Source organism: Petromyzon marinus, chromosome 31 (assembly GCF_048934315.1).
Source record: "Petromyzon marinus isolate PM22_M1 ecotype Great Lakes invasive population chromosome 31, UKy_Petmar_22M1.pri1.0, whole genome shotgun sequence".
NCBI lineage: Eukaryota > Metazoa > Chordata > Hyperoartia > Petromyzontiformes > Petromyzontidae > Petromyzon > Petromyzon marinus.
The window spans coordinates 7,223,710-7,242,104 of NC_133697.1; the positions used below are offsets into that span (position 1 = coordinate 7,223,710).

General features: G+C 49.7%; 1 protein-coding gene and 1 long non-coding RNA gene across 3 annotated transcripts in view; both read left to right on the forward strand.

Annotated features, from left to right (window-relative positions):
* Positions 1–678: 678 nt before the first annotated feature.
* CCDC170 (coiled-coil domain containing 170) overlaps positions 679–18,395 on the forward strand; it is a 72,699-nt gene continuing 54,982 nt past the window's right edge. The window contains exons 1-5 of one of the 2 annotated variants that reach the window (XM_076071040.1): positions 679–2,028; positions 5,687–5,763; positions 8,390–8,414; positions 13,524–13,664; positions 17,657–17,913. In XM_076071040.1, coding sequence (XP_075927155.1) covers positions 1,828–2,028; positions 5,687–5,763; positions 8,390–8,414; positions 13,524–13,664; positions 17,657–17,913 — 701 coding nt within the window. In that variant the 5' untranslated portion in view covers positions 679–1,827. The remainder of the gene's footprint in view (positions 2,029–5,686; positions 5,764–8,389; positions 8,415–13,523; positions 13,665–17,656; positions 17,914–18,395) is intronic. The other variant, XM_076071041.1, reaches the window with a different exon arrangement.
* LOC142929574 (uncharacterized) lies at positions 5,770–7,362 on the forward strand. Its single transcript, XR_012945723.1, has 2 exons — positions 5,770–6,811; positions 6,845–7,362. It is a non-coding gene; the product is annotated as an uncharacterized LOC142929574 (long non-coding RNA).

An 18,395-nucleotide genomic window follows, 5' to 3' on the forward strand; every position in this document is an offset into this window, starting at 1 on the left:
AAGCATCGGAGTCGGGATCGAACCCACGACCGCCTGTATACCAGGCAAGAGAGTTAACATCTCGTCTGTCCTGTGACCTGCCAGCGGGCCTTCGACACTTCACGTGGCCTCAAAGTGCACCCAGCATGGCACGAGTGCCGTGCTGGGCATATTGTTTAACGCTCACTTAAGCGGTTTATAGTCTCACACTTAAAAAAGAAAAATTGTTTCACTGAGTCTCATGACTCTTCCTAAGTCCTTGACTTAGGAAAAATAATTCGTTGCTGGGACCCATTCGTAAGTCGAATGGTTCGTAAATCGGAGCACAACAATGTACTGTATTGAAATGCCTATGCAATGAGTGTTATGAAATGTGTTACGGTTTGACAAAAAATGGAAGCATTAATTAAACTCATAACGCAGTTTATGCGAGAGCCGGGGGCTTATGGGACCCCGGGGTCCCGCCATCAGGTTCGGTCGTCTTGCCTTGATGGTTTTCTGGTCGAAAGGGGCGCAAAGAATCAGCACAATTACAAAGGACCCCCGTATAGCCTTAACATACTGTAGGGGCAAGTGCTGTTAGCGAGCACCCGACCGCCTTTGTCTCCCCAGTGGCGATGTTTACACACTGCGCCAGGTACTCATTTGAGGCTGAGTCGACCTAGGGGAGGCCCAGGACCGGTTCAGATAATCGTCACCGGTGTTGGCCGTGAGCGGGAATCGAACCCGGGTCGCCGGGTTCGTAGCGCAGCGCGCTAACCGCTACACTACCGCTCCCCAGCGCAATCACACACACAGACACACACGGGAGCACTCACTCACACAGACAAAGATCCCCCGTATAGCCTTAACAGACTGTAGGGGCAAGTGCTGTTAGCAAGCACCTATAAAGGCCGGCACGGCACACGAGGGGGTGGGTGGCCAACACCACGCCCGGTCGCCTTTATCTCCCTAATGGCGATGCTCATACATCACACCAGGTATTCATTTGAGGCTGAGTCGACCTAGGGGAAGCCCAGGACCGGTTCAGATAATCGTCACTGTGGTGTTGGCCGTGAGCGGGAATCCAACTCGGGTCACCAGGTTAGGGTATCACGGCGCGCATTTTCGGAATAAGAAGAATAATACAAATCTAATAGCTCAGCGGGCTTTAACTGGCAAACGCTAAAATATTTGTTTTGAGTTAAATTTGTTCCCAATCCCAAGGTCGCCTTCGTCCAGTACCCAGCCCGGCCACGCGCGGCGTGCGGGGGAGGCCGAGGCGAGGTGGGAGCCACCCGGCCCCGCCCCGCCTCGCTGGTGTTGGTGCTCGCACCATAGCAACGAGAGACGCTGTTCCGTCACATCATCATCATCACCACCATCACCATCAGCAGCAGTAGCAGCAGGCAGTGGCCACGGCGGTGTCACTAACATCATTCGTGTTATTTATATCATCATCAGCAAGTTGTTGCCACGGTGGGGTTACTGAAGTCATCATCATTAGCAGCAGCAAGTAGTGGCCACCGTGCTGTTACTGAATTCATCATCATCATCAGCAGCAAGTAGTGGCCACCGTGCTGTTACTGAATTCATCATCATCAGCAGCAGCAAGTAGTGGCCACCGTGCTGTTACTGAATTCATCATCATCATCAGCAGCAAGTAGTGGCCACCGTGCTGTTACTGAATTCATCATCATCAGCAGCAGCAGCAGCAAGTAGTGGGCACCGTGCTGTTACTGAAATCACGAGCACTATCATCTTCATCATCATTATCAAATACAATTTCGCTCTTGGGACTCATCTCACCATTCACTCCGCTGAGTGTCGCGCTCCCTTTCTGTCACTCGCACACGGCACGATCGGACGATGTCCAACACGTACAGGACTTCTGAGCGCTCAGAGGCGTCGCAAGCAGCAGCAGCAGCAGCAGGAGGAGGAGGAAGGGCAGGTGCCGGTTCGCGGCGCATTGACGCGAACAGCAATCACGATCTGCTGCTTTCGTCGGGATACAGGTCACCTGGCCAGTCGCGTCCTGCATCTCCTGGACTCAGGCGCAGCGTGTCAGAGGTAAACGAGAGGCGGATGGATCGAGGGTGGAGTGGAGAAAGAACGGAGAGAGAGAGAACGACGTAGATAGAGAAGGGGGGGGGGGGTGTGGGAAGTTATTATTTTTTCAATCGCGTTTTGCTGAGCACAGGGCCCATCGGCCCAAATCGCCAATGGGGTCAGCAACAAACAGCACTATTAATCACAATAAAAACCTTTGTTTATTCTGGAGTAAATCCGATGAGCTGTGAAGCACTCTTTCACAGATGTTCAACAGATGCTTAAAGTTGTAATAGATAAGCACGGTCGGCTACTACGTACGGCGCGAAAGAAGTTCAACAATAACGTTCATTGTATTGAGCAAGGCTAGAACAGTTACGAGCTCGGGAGAGGAGTCACAAAGTGGAGCAGTGTAGAGGGGGGGGGGGGGTAAGGAGCAGCGAGAGAGGTGGCGTGTGACCTGCAGTGCGCTGGTTGAGACCAAAACAGATGGGAAGGGTTGATACGAGAGGATCGTGGAGATAGATTATGGGGACTGCGTGGATCAGGGAGCGGCTATGACGAGGCAAGGCGCAGCCATGCAATTGCCTGCTCACGTCCCCTGCTGGGGGAAGGTTCCCCGCCACGTATTTGGCCTATTCTTCCGCGCTCGCCAGACATCTCGCAAGAGGTGGGGAGTACCCACACTTTACCCCACCAGACGCGACCTGCAGATCGACTAACTGTGCAGATCGACTACCCATGTATTCTGCCGCGTGGAGGGGATGTCAAGACAATTTGCACCATTGTTTCAGCTGCCACGCCCGAAATGAGAGAAACCGCCTGTTTCACCCACGACGACATCTCCCCATCCGTGGGGGCCACCATTAATTTATTTCATTGCACGCCGTAATTAAGTGCCTGGTCAAGCACGCGTGGTGGGCCGGTCTGGCGCTCTGGAGGCAGGTATTGGTGGATGACTAAGTCGAGATTTGTGAAACTTCTGAACCATGTTGCACGGACTGCGATGTGGCCAAGGATGTGACAGTACTGCGAGTGAGTTTTGTTAACCCGTCTGTTAGAGCCTTCGATTGCCACTCCGTCTTGTGTACGTGCGGTGGGCTTCTCCGGCTACTCTCGTTTCCTTGAGATTTGGCAAGATAATAAAGAAATAACTACATTTGTAAAAATGGGAAATGGCAGTAGAGCAAGTGGGCTAATGCTCTATCTGTTCCGATTTGTGAAAGTATGGGAGTGCAGTACTGTACGTGGATTTGTGATCCAGTTTATAACGTCCCTTGAGTGTTATCCCCTGGATATCAGGAGCTCAGTCCCAGACAGCTCCGGTTGATAATTAAGCCCTGGTTGTGAATTTCCTGAACCACTCGAAGAGAAACTGGCTGAATAATCTATCAAAAGACTTGATTCTTGGGACTAGATGTAGTAGTCGTTTAGTTTACAAGCGGTTTCTTTTTAATTTTCCTGTGAGCGAAGAAGCTCTTAAATCGCGTTTGATGTTTTATTGGAGAAAGGGTGAATGTGTTTGGTAGTGCAGGGGGCCACTTAATGAGGAGCCATTCGGGAGTAGACCCTGACTGGGTCTCAGTCCATCCCTGGCTAATTCGGAATCAGAATATGCATTAATACTTGATGAATCCGATGAGCTATAAAGGTCTTTTTCACAGATGTCCAGTAAGAGCTGGTCAGCACATTACAACAACAAACATACGATAGGAGTGCAAAATATAAGAAAGGTAAGCAAATCACTCAAAGAATATAGAAATTAAACTAAACTATTTTATTGCACCAGGTATAGCCCCCTGAGCTACAGCATTAGTTTCCTTTTCATAAATGATAGCGCAACGAAATGTCGGCTTATCATGTGCAAATTGATAGCAGCCAAATAGTAAAAATAATCGAATTACTCAGGCTATTTGAATTGTCTGCTCAATCAGCAAGTCCTCTTGCTCTGCATGTCACTCAGGGCACTGCACAGGCACAGAGACGTCCAATAAAAATAAGTGATACCCTATTCCCCAAATTATAAGACGCTACGGAAAGTAAGACGCACCCTAAACGTATTCCCCGGTGTCAACAAAAGCTGCAATTTACCGTCTATAAATCGGATCACGGGACAATCACCTACCGGCTTATTAAGACGCATCCCCAAACGTTGCTTTAAAAGGGACTTGCAATCCAGAGGGGTGGCCGGTTTGCTCTGCCGTCGCCAAAGTTGACACAACGTCACAATGACGACTGACGAGACGCTGCTCAGCTGCAGTCGTGACCACATCGCCGGAAATCCGCCAGAAGTCACCGGGAGCTCTAAGCGAAGCGGCCAAGCAGGTGTAGAAGCGTGGATGGGCGACCCCATCAAGCGAGGAGGCTGGGTGTTTACAAGCCCACAGCACTGCGGCACCACGTGTTGTGCAGCAGAGGGCAGTGCGGGATTGTTGTACTGCACTCGATTTTGACGCTTCTCGCAAGCCGAAACCCGCGCTGGTCATATAGACCCACCCCACCCCACGACCCGCCAATGCGTGCGGAGGACCTCATCCAGCAGTGGATTGGCACAAGAGCTGGACACGTAGCGCGGTCACGTGGGTGGCGCGCTCCGCGTGCTGTTGACATTTTATGATAATGGACTGCGAGGTGGTCAGGCGCTTGCAGTGCAGAGATCGATGTAATCCATCTGTGCGGCGCCTTCGAGTGTCATCCTTGCGTACGTGTGGATGCGCTCCCCAGGTATAACGTGTCCAATGCTCATTGCCAATTAGCACGGTTTGGCTCTGTACGGTGCAAAAGAAGTTGAACGTGCGCAGGAAATCACTGACTTTGTCTTTTTCAACACAAGGATGTCTTGAAGAAGTTCATTGTCGTCATTTGGTTTCCTCGGTAATTCATCGGCGTCTACTGCCACCTCCTTGGGTTGCTAGAATTTTTTTTTAGACTTCAACTATAACGCCTTTCAACCGTTGCTTTTCCACCCCGCTGTACGAAGATTTACTCCAATTTATTTTTGATGGTGGCCTCGGACAAGGGGACCGCATTGCAACTCTTCGGGGAAAGCTGGTGGTGTTTTTTGGTATCGTGAGTACACAAAGGCTGAGTGCTCTTTACGTGTTTTGTCAGTTTAACACGGAGGCTTTGGAGACCAATATTCATAATACATTTTCTTTTGGTGAGATCGCGTAAATATGAATGTCGTTAACCCCACCATCACCACCCGACACAGCCAATTGGTAAGGTTCGTCACGTCAATAAAACGTGCCAATTTGTTCCTACTTCAGCACACCGGTGTGTTGGAGAGTATCATAACAACTTAACAATGGAATTGACCGAACGTACCAACGCACGACTATCACATGACAGACAGTAATTATATATTTGACATATAAGTCAGTCACGCGCGCCTGGCTGTGTGCATGTTAACGAGCGGGGCGCCCGGGCGGCTGAAACGCAGCAAGTTGGCACAGTTGGTGCATCTGCCAGTCATCTCAGTCAAACCATGGCACCTTAGGTCTGTCCCGTAACCTGTCAGTGAGCCATCGACACTTCACGTGGCCTCAAAGTGCACAGGCGCTGTGGTGACGTCGCTGCCACTTACTGGTGAATGGCGGCGGCGGTGGCAGCTGCTGTTGTTGTTGTTGATATACCCGCTGATCACGGCTATTCCGCGTGGCTGTGTCACCGCCTGCAGATGCAGGAGCAGCTCAAGATGTACAAGAGGCAGATGGAGAAGAAGGACGAGATGATCGCCACCCTCTCAGCCGGCAGGTAGAGCCGATCCACCTCATTAGCGCCGACGAAGAGCTGGCTTCATCCACGTGTGGTGGCCGCATGCCTCTCATTATCATCATCATCACCATCATCATTTGTTATTATTTATACAGCGCCTCCCATGCAGTAAATCTCGGGGGGCCGAAACAAGGGAGATTTTGAGATAATTACTCCGTAAAGCAAGTGGTTGCAGGCCGAGTACAATGTTAAAAACAATGCATTGCGGACAATATACGCAACAAATGGGGATAAACTAAATTGAAAAAAATAATCTGTGCTTTGAGGCGACTCTTTTAAAGAAAAGACTATAACCAAAGTGGTGCTTTGGAATCAAATGTTGGTGGATCACGTACAGATTTGTGAAAGTCCAACCCTCTGAGCCAGATGGCCATGGGTTAGCAGTACAGCAAGTAGATTCACGAGCCCGTATGTTGCAGACCTTATCCCCTCGAGGGCATGGTGGGGTTTTTTTCAACTCTCCAGATATTCAGATTTATTTCAAAGAAAAATAAAATTTCGACATTTAAGTGGAATTAGCGGTGGCGTAGCCGTCGAGAGTGCAGGCAGTGCAACTGCACCGGGGCCCACGGGCCTAGAGGGCCTCAGGCACTGCACTACGCAGAGGGGGTTGGGGGAATGAATAGGGAGGCTTTGGGGGGGGGGCATTTCGTACCTTCCACCAGGGCCCATGCTAACCACGCGACTACTCCTCTACTCCACTGGAGGAGATCAACCGCTAAACATCACGGTGCAGGTTCCTCGTGGGTACATTTTCAAATGCAGCGATGAATAAATGATGGTGATGCGTCAGGCACGGTGCACGAAGCTCTCCATCTGTGGCTTCTCGCCGATACCGGGTTTCAAAAGTGGAATATGATGATGACCCGGCAAACTGTCATGCGGCGCGCTGTAACAGGATACAATGAATCTGCTACAGAATGAATGATAAATTATGTTAATTCAGAAGGAAGCCAATCAGCGTCAAGGGACGGCCGAATATGGGCCTTTTCAATTCACCAATCGTCTTTTTAAATCCAGAAATCATGTATTCAAAATATCACAGCTTGAATACACACAGGTATTAAAAATATCACAGCTTGATCCATGCTTGATCCATGCTCAAACAAATACAAACAAGAATTCTAAATATCACAGCTTGAATACACACAGGTATTAAAAATGTCATAGCTTGATCCATGCTTGATCCATGCTCGAACACATACACACGTTGCAGTATTTCTTATATGGGCAAAACCACGCCAAATTACTCCATAAATGGGCCTAGAAAATTAACATAATTTATAATTAATTCTGCCGCGGATTCATTTCATCCTGCGACAGCGCACGCACACGTGTGTGCTGAGCGAGCCCCTTTTCCTGGTGGAGATGGTTACCGCGTAGCTTTCATTAGACAGAACAGCTCGAGGGAAGAGGAATTGATGGCCCGAAATTGCCTGGCGGGTGAAGGTAGATCGCTCAATCGTGTTGCATCGCAAGCGTAGTGACTCTCAGAGGCACCTGCCTCCGGCCACGTGAGAAAGCGACGTCGCGAAGGCATTGTCGGGTTTGGTGTCTACATGCCGCCAATAATAATAATACCGTAATGTTAACTCGTAACGCGGCGCCGCACAGCGTAGTGGCTCATTCTCGGAGAGAGAGATTAAGAGGAGCCACAGACGTGTGGGGAGGCAGCAGCAGCCACGCGGTGAGGAGCCGGCACCAACGATTGTCCAAGCTCTGCGGTCCTCTGTACGTGAAGGTGTTATCAATCAATGTGGGAGGAAACTGGAGAACCCGGAGAAAACCCACGGCACGTGAGGGGGAAGATGTGGAGTCCACATTTTTCGTTGTTCTGCCTTCTCCTGCCGAGCCAGGGTACGGCACCTCCTGGACGCCCACGGGGGGGAGGGAAGTTTCACAACATCTGTGGCGGTGATCCACCGACCCTCGCGTCCGCAGCGCTGGGAGTAGTGGCCACGTGTTGTATGAGTCACCAAGCGCCCGGAGTGCTGAATTTAGCAGTCGCTCAGCCTCATTTCAAAAGAGTGTAACCGCACAGAGTAATATGTTTATAGAATCCCCCCCCTGATTTCTAATGAGCCTCTTGCTTTCTTCTCAACATCTGAGTGGATACTGTGAGCGCGATGGTGGCCCCGTGTCTTGCAGATGAGACCGTATGTGTAATATTTGCATTAAGATGAAAGGGAGACGTGTAGAGACTATGAAGTGAAATGTTGTTTCCTGTAGAACAGCTCCAATGTATTATTTAGCAGGGTATCCGTTCACCCTGTATATCCAATTAGTCATTTGTAGCTCATTTAAATGAAACAAAACAGAGCTCCGTGACTATTTGCTTGTATTTATAATGCTGTACTTTTGAATTCCCAGGTCTCCCTTGACAATGAGAGTCTCCGTTTGGGCTCTCAGCTCGTTCGCATAAAAGCTTTCATGTCTCTCGAGTTAATCACGTGACGTGGTTAAACAAGTGCTGTTGACACACATTGCGAATTCGGCTGCATCGCGCAAACCAGTTATTACGGCCGCGTCATCCCAGCAGGAAATATGTGTGAATGTGACTGCTCACCCGATGCTGATTCTCACTTTCTTGTTTCTTCCGTTGGAGAAGGAGCAGTTCCTCAGGCGCGAAGGTACGTGGTGACCACGTGCACACACATCTTTTCCTATTTTGTCTTTTCCCCAATTTCTACTCCGCTTACGCGATGGGCGTCATGTCATGAGGCAGCGTGATGAGTTGCCAACTCTCGCAGAGCAGCGAATCATCACCTCACGTGACAGAGAACGGCTCCGCAGAAGATGACACCATAGAACTACCGCGGAGATTTCTTGAAAGCGACCTCTTTTATACACACGGGCACACTTCCCCACATTCTCTGCCAGAATGTAGAAATTAATTCTCAAAGCTGCGCCGAAGCTACATTTAAGGGGAAATTGTACATTTAAAAGCATGGTTTTACGAGCAGTTATTGATGGCTTGAGACCAATAGCTCGTGACCATTGAGAAGCTAGTTTAATCTCCGACTTCTGAACAATCCCAGCCACCGCCACACTCGCAACGACACGTCCGTGATAATAACACAAGACAAGTTTTGTATCATGCTTGTGCAGCCTCTTCATTTCAACATGCAACGTGCCACCGTGCACAGCATTCGCTCGCTCTCGAAGAGAGAGAACAACCCAGGGGCGCGAGGAGGAATCACAGACGGGCAGGAAGGCAACGGCGACGCCATGAGCTGGCACTAAAATTTGCCCAAGTTCTGCGGTCCTCTAGACATTGGGGTGTTGTCAGCCAATTAATGAGTGCTGCGTGTGGGAGGAAGCTGAAGCACCCGGAGAAAAACCCTCGTGTGCGAGGGGGAAACACTTTATCCCATGCATACAAAGCAGGTGGACTCCACATTTCTTCCCTACTGCCTTCTCCAGGAGCGGCGTGAGCTAGAATGTGCAGGGCTACGCTTTTACCAGCTTCTTACCCTCTACAATGGTTAGCGATGCAGAATGAGCATGCGGTCTTCATCGACCACCAATGAGTAAACCGTCTGGTGTATACCCTTGACCCTAACCTGGCCTGACCCGTGCCTATGCTGTACGTCACAGCACAGCTATCGATCGAAGCAGTGATTGCGACAGCGAGGCGTTGTTTGGTAGTAACCATGTGTGCCGTGTCTATACGACGCAAGACTTACAAAACCACGCGCACGCCTTACACAAAGACACGCACACAAAGGCAAAGATCCCCCATATAGGCTGAACAGATCGTTGGGGGCAAGTGCTGTTAGCGAGCGCCTATGAAGGCCGGCACGGCACACGAGGGGGTGGGTGGCCAGCACCACGCCCGGCCGCATGATTTTTTTTTGACCGGACTTGCTTTTTTTGTTAGTTTTTTTTTTCCGTGACCAGGTCTCTATTGTGGTACCGGGTCCCCATGGAAAGTTAGCATTTATTGCCCAATGGGGATTTACCTGTGCCAGCATTAAACATACACGCACACACAATCTCACATTAATCTCACATTAATTACACACACAGGCGTTACACAACATACCCACACATTGTAATATGCATGTATGCAGAACTTATTTCGCACAAGCTCACACGTATGCCACGTATGACACGTATGACACGTATGACACGTATGACACGTATGACACGTATGACACGTATGACACGTATGACACGTATGACACGTAGAGACAAAGATCCCCCATATCGCCTTAACAGACTGAAGGGGCAAGTGCTGTTAGCGAGCACCTATGAAGGCCGGCACGGCACACGAGGGGGTGGGTGGCCAACACCACGCCCGGCCGCCTTTGTCTCCCCAGTGGCGATGTTTACACACCGCACCAGGCACTCATTTGAGGCTTAGTCGACCTAGGGGAGGCCCAAGACCGGTTCAGATAATCGTCACTGGCGTTGGCCGTGAGCGGGAATTGAACCCGGGTTGCCAGGTTCGAAGCGCAACGCACGAACCGCTACACTACCCCCACTCCGTGGGCACGCAAACATCACAACACGTGACTTACGCAAACACACACAACTAACTCAAAGACACGTACATGACTATTATTCGGCCAGTTAATTTTAATTATCATTCTTGTTTCTCCAGGAGAGCCTCACTGACTCTTCAATGCTCGTTCTTCAGGAGGGTTACTGGAATGTTTTCGTAGGAAGGGGGCGCTATTGTTGCTGTGCATAGTCCCAATTGAGCGATTAGCAGGTTATCTTTCAGCGTTGGGATTTTTGGCCAATTCCAGTTACATTGTATGGCGCTTTCTTTTTTTTCCCGTAGCCATGGTGGAAATCAAAACGTATACACGCGCAGGCCTTCCACATTCATTTTCTTTGGCCAATTGTGTTTATTTGTTTAGGTATATGTCACGTCTCACTTTTAAGCGACCCAAGCCATCCTCTAGTCCAGCGATTCTTAAACTTTATTGCAGCCTTGCACCCCTTTGGCTCTCCATCGATAAACAATTGACAATGTTAATAAATACACCGAGGTTTGACGAAACAAAGTAAGTTGTACTTACCTGCCCGTGCATAATTTGTGTCTCGATGATTTACCTTCTAAAAAAAATACCTGCCCATGTCTTGCACCAACCACCAAAGGGCCTCTCGCACCCCCAGCTTAAGAGAACACCTGCGCTAGTTGGACTTTACGAGGTTCTTAGCATCGCCGTGCCGAGAACGCCGCACAAGACCTGGCGGTGATCATCAACGCGCTTGCTGCCGTACGCGACTGGCTTGCACGTCCATCTAATCGTTAGGAATGAACGGCTGCGACCATAGCTGCGAATCTGGGCCCTTACACGGTCTCTACGGTCAACAGTGTGTCTGGCGGGTGGGCGGGCTGGGGGGGGGGGGGGGGGACGCATCATAATAATTATAGAAGTGAGAATAATTAGCGCATTTGGTATTCGGGTCATTCTCGTTGCACAAGGTTATTATGAAGGCGCTGTTCCATTGAAGAGTGAAGTCTGCCACCCGGGAGCAATGTTGCAATGGCACACAGGCGCAGTGTAGCAACAACTCAGCACACCCCTGAGCAACAAGGCAGCGTGGTTGACGAGCGCGCTTTAGTTTATTGCTAATGAGGTAATTTGCGGGAATATTTAAGAGCCCGTCAAAGTTACTTTGGACCGTGACGCCGGCAGACAAGGCCTTGACCCTTCCCTCACTGCGAAACGAAGCGGCGCGTGTTTTTTCTCGGCTCAATGCAGACCACATTATTTACCAGGATGGCCACCGGGCTCGAAGGGCAAAACCATCTGCAACAAGTGGCGAGTGGCGACGCTCAGCTTAAAAAAAAAATCAAGTTGATTGCAGCTTCTCGTGCGCGTTGGGGAGCGGTAGTGCAACAATTAGCGCTGCGCTGCGCTATGAACCCAGCAACCCCGAATTCGATTCCCGCTCACGGCCAACACCAGTGGCGATTATTTGAATCGTTCTTAGGCCTCCCCTAGGTCGACTCAGCCTCAAATTATTGCCTGGTGTGATGTGTAAACATCACCACTGGGGAAACAAAGGCGGCCGGGCGTGGTGCTGCCCACCCACCCCCTCTTCATAGGTGTTCGCTAACGGCACTTGTCCCAACAGTCTGTTAAAGCTATACGGGGGATCACTGTTGAGTGCGATTACCATGCAGGAATTCAACAGATGTGCCATTACGAACGTGATCCTCCAAAATAAATAAACGAATGAATATATGAACTCACGCACCGAACTTAGGAATTCACGCTGGGTGTTTTTTTTTATTATATTACATCCTGACATTGATAATCTGTGGCAATTAAAAGAAAAAATGTGTTTACCAGCTGAACTTAATTTCCGGAGTTATTATCACAACATTATTGCTGCCTTTTTTTAAACACCAGATTCACGCTATCATCATCATCATCATAATCTGTGCCTTTAACTTGTGTTAATGACTTGCTGCGCTTTATATCTCCACGCACTCTAAGTCGGGCTCACTATTATTACCGGGCGATGGTGACGCACATCTGTGATCCGGCACTGTGGAGGCGATGATTGGTGGATCACACAAGTGCCAGAATGTCCCTTCCGGCGAGCGTTGAGGAGCCATACCCTGGCTTGTTAGGTAGGAGAATGCAGTAAAGCAAAATGTGGACTCCATCTGTTCCAGCTGTATGGGATAGAGTGTTGGGTTTTCTCCGGGTGCTCCGGTTTCCTCCCACGCGCAAATTAATCGGCTGCAAACACCTTAATATATAAAGGACTGCAGAGCTTGGGAAATTGTTGGCACCAACACACCGCCTGGCTGCTGTCTTCCCGCTTGCCTGTGGTTCCTCACACCTCTGAGCAGTCCTCTCTCTTCGAGAGCGAGCGAATGCTGTGCGGCACATTACAAGTTGAAAAAGCATGAATAATAATTATGAAACTATTATTTTCCTTATTTTTTAAAACACCCATGTTTTTTTTTTACATGTAAATAATATATATGTGCATATTCTATCTTACAGCCGCGGTAGAAAGACCACTCTTGCCTGGTCATGGCATCCGATCGCTGGAAATCCGTCAGGTTTTTTAATGACTGCATTATGCTAGCATAGCGCTTTACCATTTGCAATGATATGTAGATAACCTCCCAACAAGTAAAAATGCCTTACGACTAAAGCCCATGCGCCAGGTGTGTGTGCGTATGTTTACACAAGCGGGCGTGCACCTGGGAGCATGTGGTTGGTGGTCACGGTGGTGATGGTGGCCCTAGTGATGGGGTGCCGGGGTAGGCTCATGATCGAATAGCGGTCTGCATCACACCTGGTGCCCCCCCCCCCCCCCCCCCCAGGGATTAACTGAATATTCACCGGTATCGCTGGTATGCTGGAGTAGGCAGCACGTGATTAGTAAACCCACAGCCATAATATACCAGATGTGGTGTCCAGAGTGCGGCAAACTTTCCAGGTGGCTGGTAGACTAAGAGTATGCACGTGACTAATAACCTTAGCGAGAGGAGGTAAACTGGATGCGGTGTGCAGGGTGCGGAAACATTCTCCTAATCGCCGGTCGACTATGAGTATGGAGCGACTGATGGCCACACACATAGCGAGAGGAGGCATGCTGGATGCCATGTGCAGGGTGCGGAAAAATGTCCCAAGTCGCCGGTTCACTGAGAGCATGCACGCGACGAGTGGTCGTGGTGTGCAGGCTGGAAAGAATTTCCCCGGCCAGACACGGCTGAGACGAATCCCCGCTCCCCTCCCCGCTCCCCGCCGCGCAAGGTGACGTTCGAGCCGCTGCTAGAGGCCGCCGCGGCACCGTCGCGCGAGCTGCTGTCGGGCAGCCACTACCGTACGGCGGCGGAGACGGCACGCGGTGAGCTCGCCGCCATGCAGGTCAAGCAGGAGGGGCTCGAGGCGGAGGTGAGGACTGCGGAGCGCGACGATGCGTGGGGGTGGCCGCAGAGGGCTACGAGCCCTCTGCGGCCCACCCGGGTTCGATTGCCGCCCACGGATGCCAAACACCGGTGACGATTGTCTCAATGGGTTCCGGGCCTCGGTCCAGGTCGACTCAGCCTCAGACGAGTGTGTAGTAAATATCGCCACTGGGGAGACAAAGGCGGCCGGGCGGGCGTGGTGCTGGCCACCCACCCCCTCGTGTGCTGGCCTTCAAAGGTGCTCGCTAACAGCACTTGCCCCAACAGTATGTTGAGGCTATCCGGGGGGATCTTTGTCGTTTTGTGGCCAGAGATGCAACCACGATGGGGGGGGGGGGAGGTAATTGTCCCCTACCCACCGAAATATTTTTTACGGTTGTATGCCCATAGACCAAAAAAAAATTATAAATGCAAATTAGGAACGAACTCGTGAACGTTAATGTGTCATTCAGTTTTCATACGTGTAATAATGTAACATTACAGAATCGTCATTTTGTTTGCAATCAATTTAGTTTCCCGAAATGAGCGAACTTGGTATGAAAGTGGAACCGTGGGTGTGCCGCTATGCGAAACGACGCTTGGTGATGCAGCCTCGCGAGGAGGCCACAGCCCGGGGTGACCCACGCCGCACGTCCATGGACGGGTCGGCTCAGGTTTGCTCGAGTGAACCGCCTGGGTAGGCCGGAATTGTCTCCAGACCTCGAGTTGAAGGACAATTCTGGGGCAGGTCACTCACCACGCCAGATGTAAAGTGAAATTTTCTCCCCGCCTGCACATTTTTCGATTGGCTTGCTCGGTGAAGTACTTCCACTTGGCGTGAATTCTGACGTTGGAATTTGGGCCAGACCGTGAGATGAAATCATCGCAAAGAAATCAGACTCTTACCCAAATTGGCAGCCAACTTGAGCTGTCTAAAAATATGGGAATGCAAGGGTGTTGGTTGTGGTGTAGAGGTCAGCTCGGGTACATACTGTATTTAGGTTCTATGGTTTACGGAATCGCGGTATTCGTGAATGTGTGTTGAACGACTCGTAGATTAAAATCGATTCCTATGCTCACCGTACATGCATCGCTTGGTGCATGTATGAATCACGTGGTGGTGGCGCACGCCTGCAATCCAGGACTGTTGAGGTAAGGGTTTGGTGGATTACACAAATGTGAAATTTACTTCCCGTGGGCATCAAGGAGCCGTACCCTGGCTAGCAAGGAGAATGCAGTGCGGCAAAAATGTGGACATAACCTATTCCATCTGTATGGGATATAATGTTTCTCCCTCGCACAATGGGATGTCATCCTGGTGCTCAGATCCCCTGCCATATGCAAACACTCATCAACTGGCTGATAACAGCTCAACATATACAGGACCGTAAAATCTTAGGTAATTGTCGGCACCTGCTCACGATTTGGCTGCATTCCTACTCGTCTGTGGTTTCTCCTCGTGCCTCCTGAGTCATCTTTCTTCGAACGCGAGCTGCATGGCAGCCAGCTCACTGCACGTGGTTTCGGCCACCAACGCGGTAGCGGCTGCCCATGGTGGGAGCAGCTTCCAGCAGCGGCTCAAATGTACCGGGAGTTCGAAATCGGCGCCTCACGGTCATCTCGACTGTGATTCCACCAAAATTATCTCACCAAACGTGTCACGACACCTTCGCCACCCTACACGTCCAAACACATTACACGGTCACGTGTTCAAGCATTCAGCGTGCCAGCTTATTGTCATTTCAACTCGCCGGTGAGTTGCAGAAGAATTTGTAAGTTCTGTTTACGTGACAAACCTTACTAATTGGCTGCGTCGGGTGGGGTGGAGGGTTTAACGACAGATTTCTTTTTTTTATTTAAAGCTTTCGTGACTGCAGTAATTCATATTCTTAGCTCTTTCGGTAAAGTCACGTTGAAGCGAAGCAATAAAATAATAAAATATATATAAAACAATAAAAATTCTCACGACGTTTCGACCATAACACAAACGGTTGTGATCAGGTGTGAAAAACCAACGGCAAGAAACATTTGAAAGAAGTGGCGGTTTGCATTTATTTATTTATTTGTAAACGGTGCATTTATGTATTTATTATACGGCTTACCAAAAATACATAAAGCAGATACACCCCTTCGTCCCATCGTCTCTACTATCAACTCCCCCACCTACAAACTGGCTCGTTTTTTGTCTGAAATCCTGCGTCCTTTCACTGGAAAAACCACCTCTGCGGTACAAAATTCTACTCACCTGGTATCGACAATCAAGGGTATTTCCCTGTCCCCAGACGACCTGCTTGTCAGTTTTGATGTAGTTTCCTTATTCACCAAAGTTCCTGTACCTGACACCATCGCAATCATTGAAGACTTGGTTCATCAAGGACTAAACACTAAGGTACCCCCCCTGGTGAGACACTGTTTAACCAATACATACTTCACTTGGAATGGAACTTTCTACAAACAAACTGAGGGCACCCCAATGGGCTCCCCCCTATCTCCGGTTATAGCTAACATTTTCATGGAGAAATTTGAGACTGACGCCATCCAGACTGCCACTCTGCGCCCAACCTTATGGAAGAGGTACGTGGATGACACTTTTGTCATCTGGCCACATGGCCGGCCTGCTCTAGACCAATTCTTCGACCACATCAATTCCGTACACCCAGCCATCAGATTTACCAGGGAAGTCGAAAAGATGGCAAGCTACCTTTTTTGGATGTCCTAATAAAAAAGAGACCTGATGGTTCAATGAGCCACTCTGTCTACAGGAAAGCTACCCATACGGATGCTTATCTGAAACCGGATTCCCACCACCATCCATCACAGAAGAATTCTCTCATCAAGACTCTGTACCATAGAGCCCAATGCATATCCGACCAGGAACACATAGGCAGTGAACTCAAGCACGTACACCAAGCTCTTAAGGCTAATGGTTACTCCGACTATACAATCCGCAAAGCTATCACTCAAACCATGAAGAAAGACCCTCTTGAGGAGCCTTCCAAAACCATCACTTTACCCTACATTGCGGGGATCACAAAAAAGATCTCCAAAATCTTGAATAGACATAAGATCCAGGTCCGTTTCAATACATTACATAAAATCCGTGATCTGGTTCCGTCGGTAAAAGATGTGATTCCGGACATACAGTACCCTGGTGTCTACAAACTAAGTTGCCTCTGTGGTAGTAGTTACATTGGAGAAACCAAACGCCATGTCTCGGACCGCATTCGTGAGAACAAAGCAGACCTAAAACACGGTAGGACCAACACTTCGGCCGTGGCAGATCATTGTTATAATTCAGTAGGCTCACATGACATTGACTTTTCCAAGACGGAGGTTCTTTGTAAGCCATCTGGCTTCCATGAGAGATTCGTTCATGAGGCTATCCACATATACAAACACAGAGACAATTTCAACCGAGAAGATGGATTCTATCTTAGCAATCATTGGAAAGATTTGATAAATCATTTCAGTTCTTGATTGATTGTTCACGCTTACAGTGCCTTTCAGACAGCATACATAAAAACAAATTTCGTCTCCCCCCTCCTCTTTTCAAAAAATAGATGGACTAGTCCTGGCAAACTGCCATCGTTGCGCGTGACGCAAACGTTATTTTTATATATATAAATAAATGTGCCGTTTTCAAAATAAATTTATGCAAACCGACACACCTGATGATGACCGTTTGAGTTATGGTCGAAACGTCGTGAGAATTTTTTTTTTTAATTGTTTTATATATATTTTGTTATTTTGTTGTTTCTCTTCAACGTGACTTTACCGAAAAAACTAAGAATATGTCGTGAGAATTGTTATTGTTTATATAATTTATTATTTTATTGTTTCCCTTCAACGTGACTTTACCGAAAGAGCTAAGAATAAGATTTATATTTATGCGATCGAACTAAAAACAAATCTCTTATGGAGAAACAATCCTCGCGTCCTTCTCCTCTTCCTCCTCTTCCCACGCCCCCCCCCCCGCCACCCCCGAAACCTCTCAAACAGCTGCGGGAGCTGCGCGGGCGCCTGGCGGCCAAGGAGTCGGCGACGCAGGAGCTGCGCGCCGAGCTGGAGTCCCACCGTGAGAACGGCGCCCGGCACGCGTCGCTCATCCAGTCGCTGCGTGAGCGGCTGCGCGACACGGAGGAGGCGTCGGGCGCCCTGAGCTCGGCCCGCGCACGCTACGACGCCGGCATGCAGGCCGCGCAGGAGGACGCCCGCGACATGCAGGCCCGCATCGCCGAGTTGGAGGAGCGGCTCAGGTGCGCGATGCTGACACCGGTGGCACGGGGGTGGAGGTGGGAAGCGGCGGTGGGGGGGGGGGGGGGGGGGTGGCGGGCGGCGTGTACGTATGTCGAACTTCTCTCGCGCCGTGAGTAGCCAACCGTCCTAACCGGAGGCGCAGGAAAGGACAACGAAACTGAACACCAGATAAAGCAGTTGTGAATAAATTAGTTGCCGACCTTGAGACACTTGAAGCCACCTGAAGCGATGTCAGACTCAGAGGTAGCTCTGTGGTATCTGCTTCCGTGGGCCGTTCCCGAAGGCGAGAGTGGGTAACGTGGCTCCGCAAGAGAGCGGAATGGACTCTCCGTCTCATCGCGTCATTCAGGAGCCCACCACGCTTTCAATCACTCATCCATCCCACCATGTATTAAGTGGTCCATCCAATTCGACTATTGGTCTATCCATCCGCAAGTGAACTCATCATTCTTTGGTTCGTATATAACGAACGAGAAAAAAT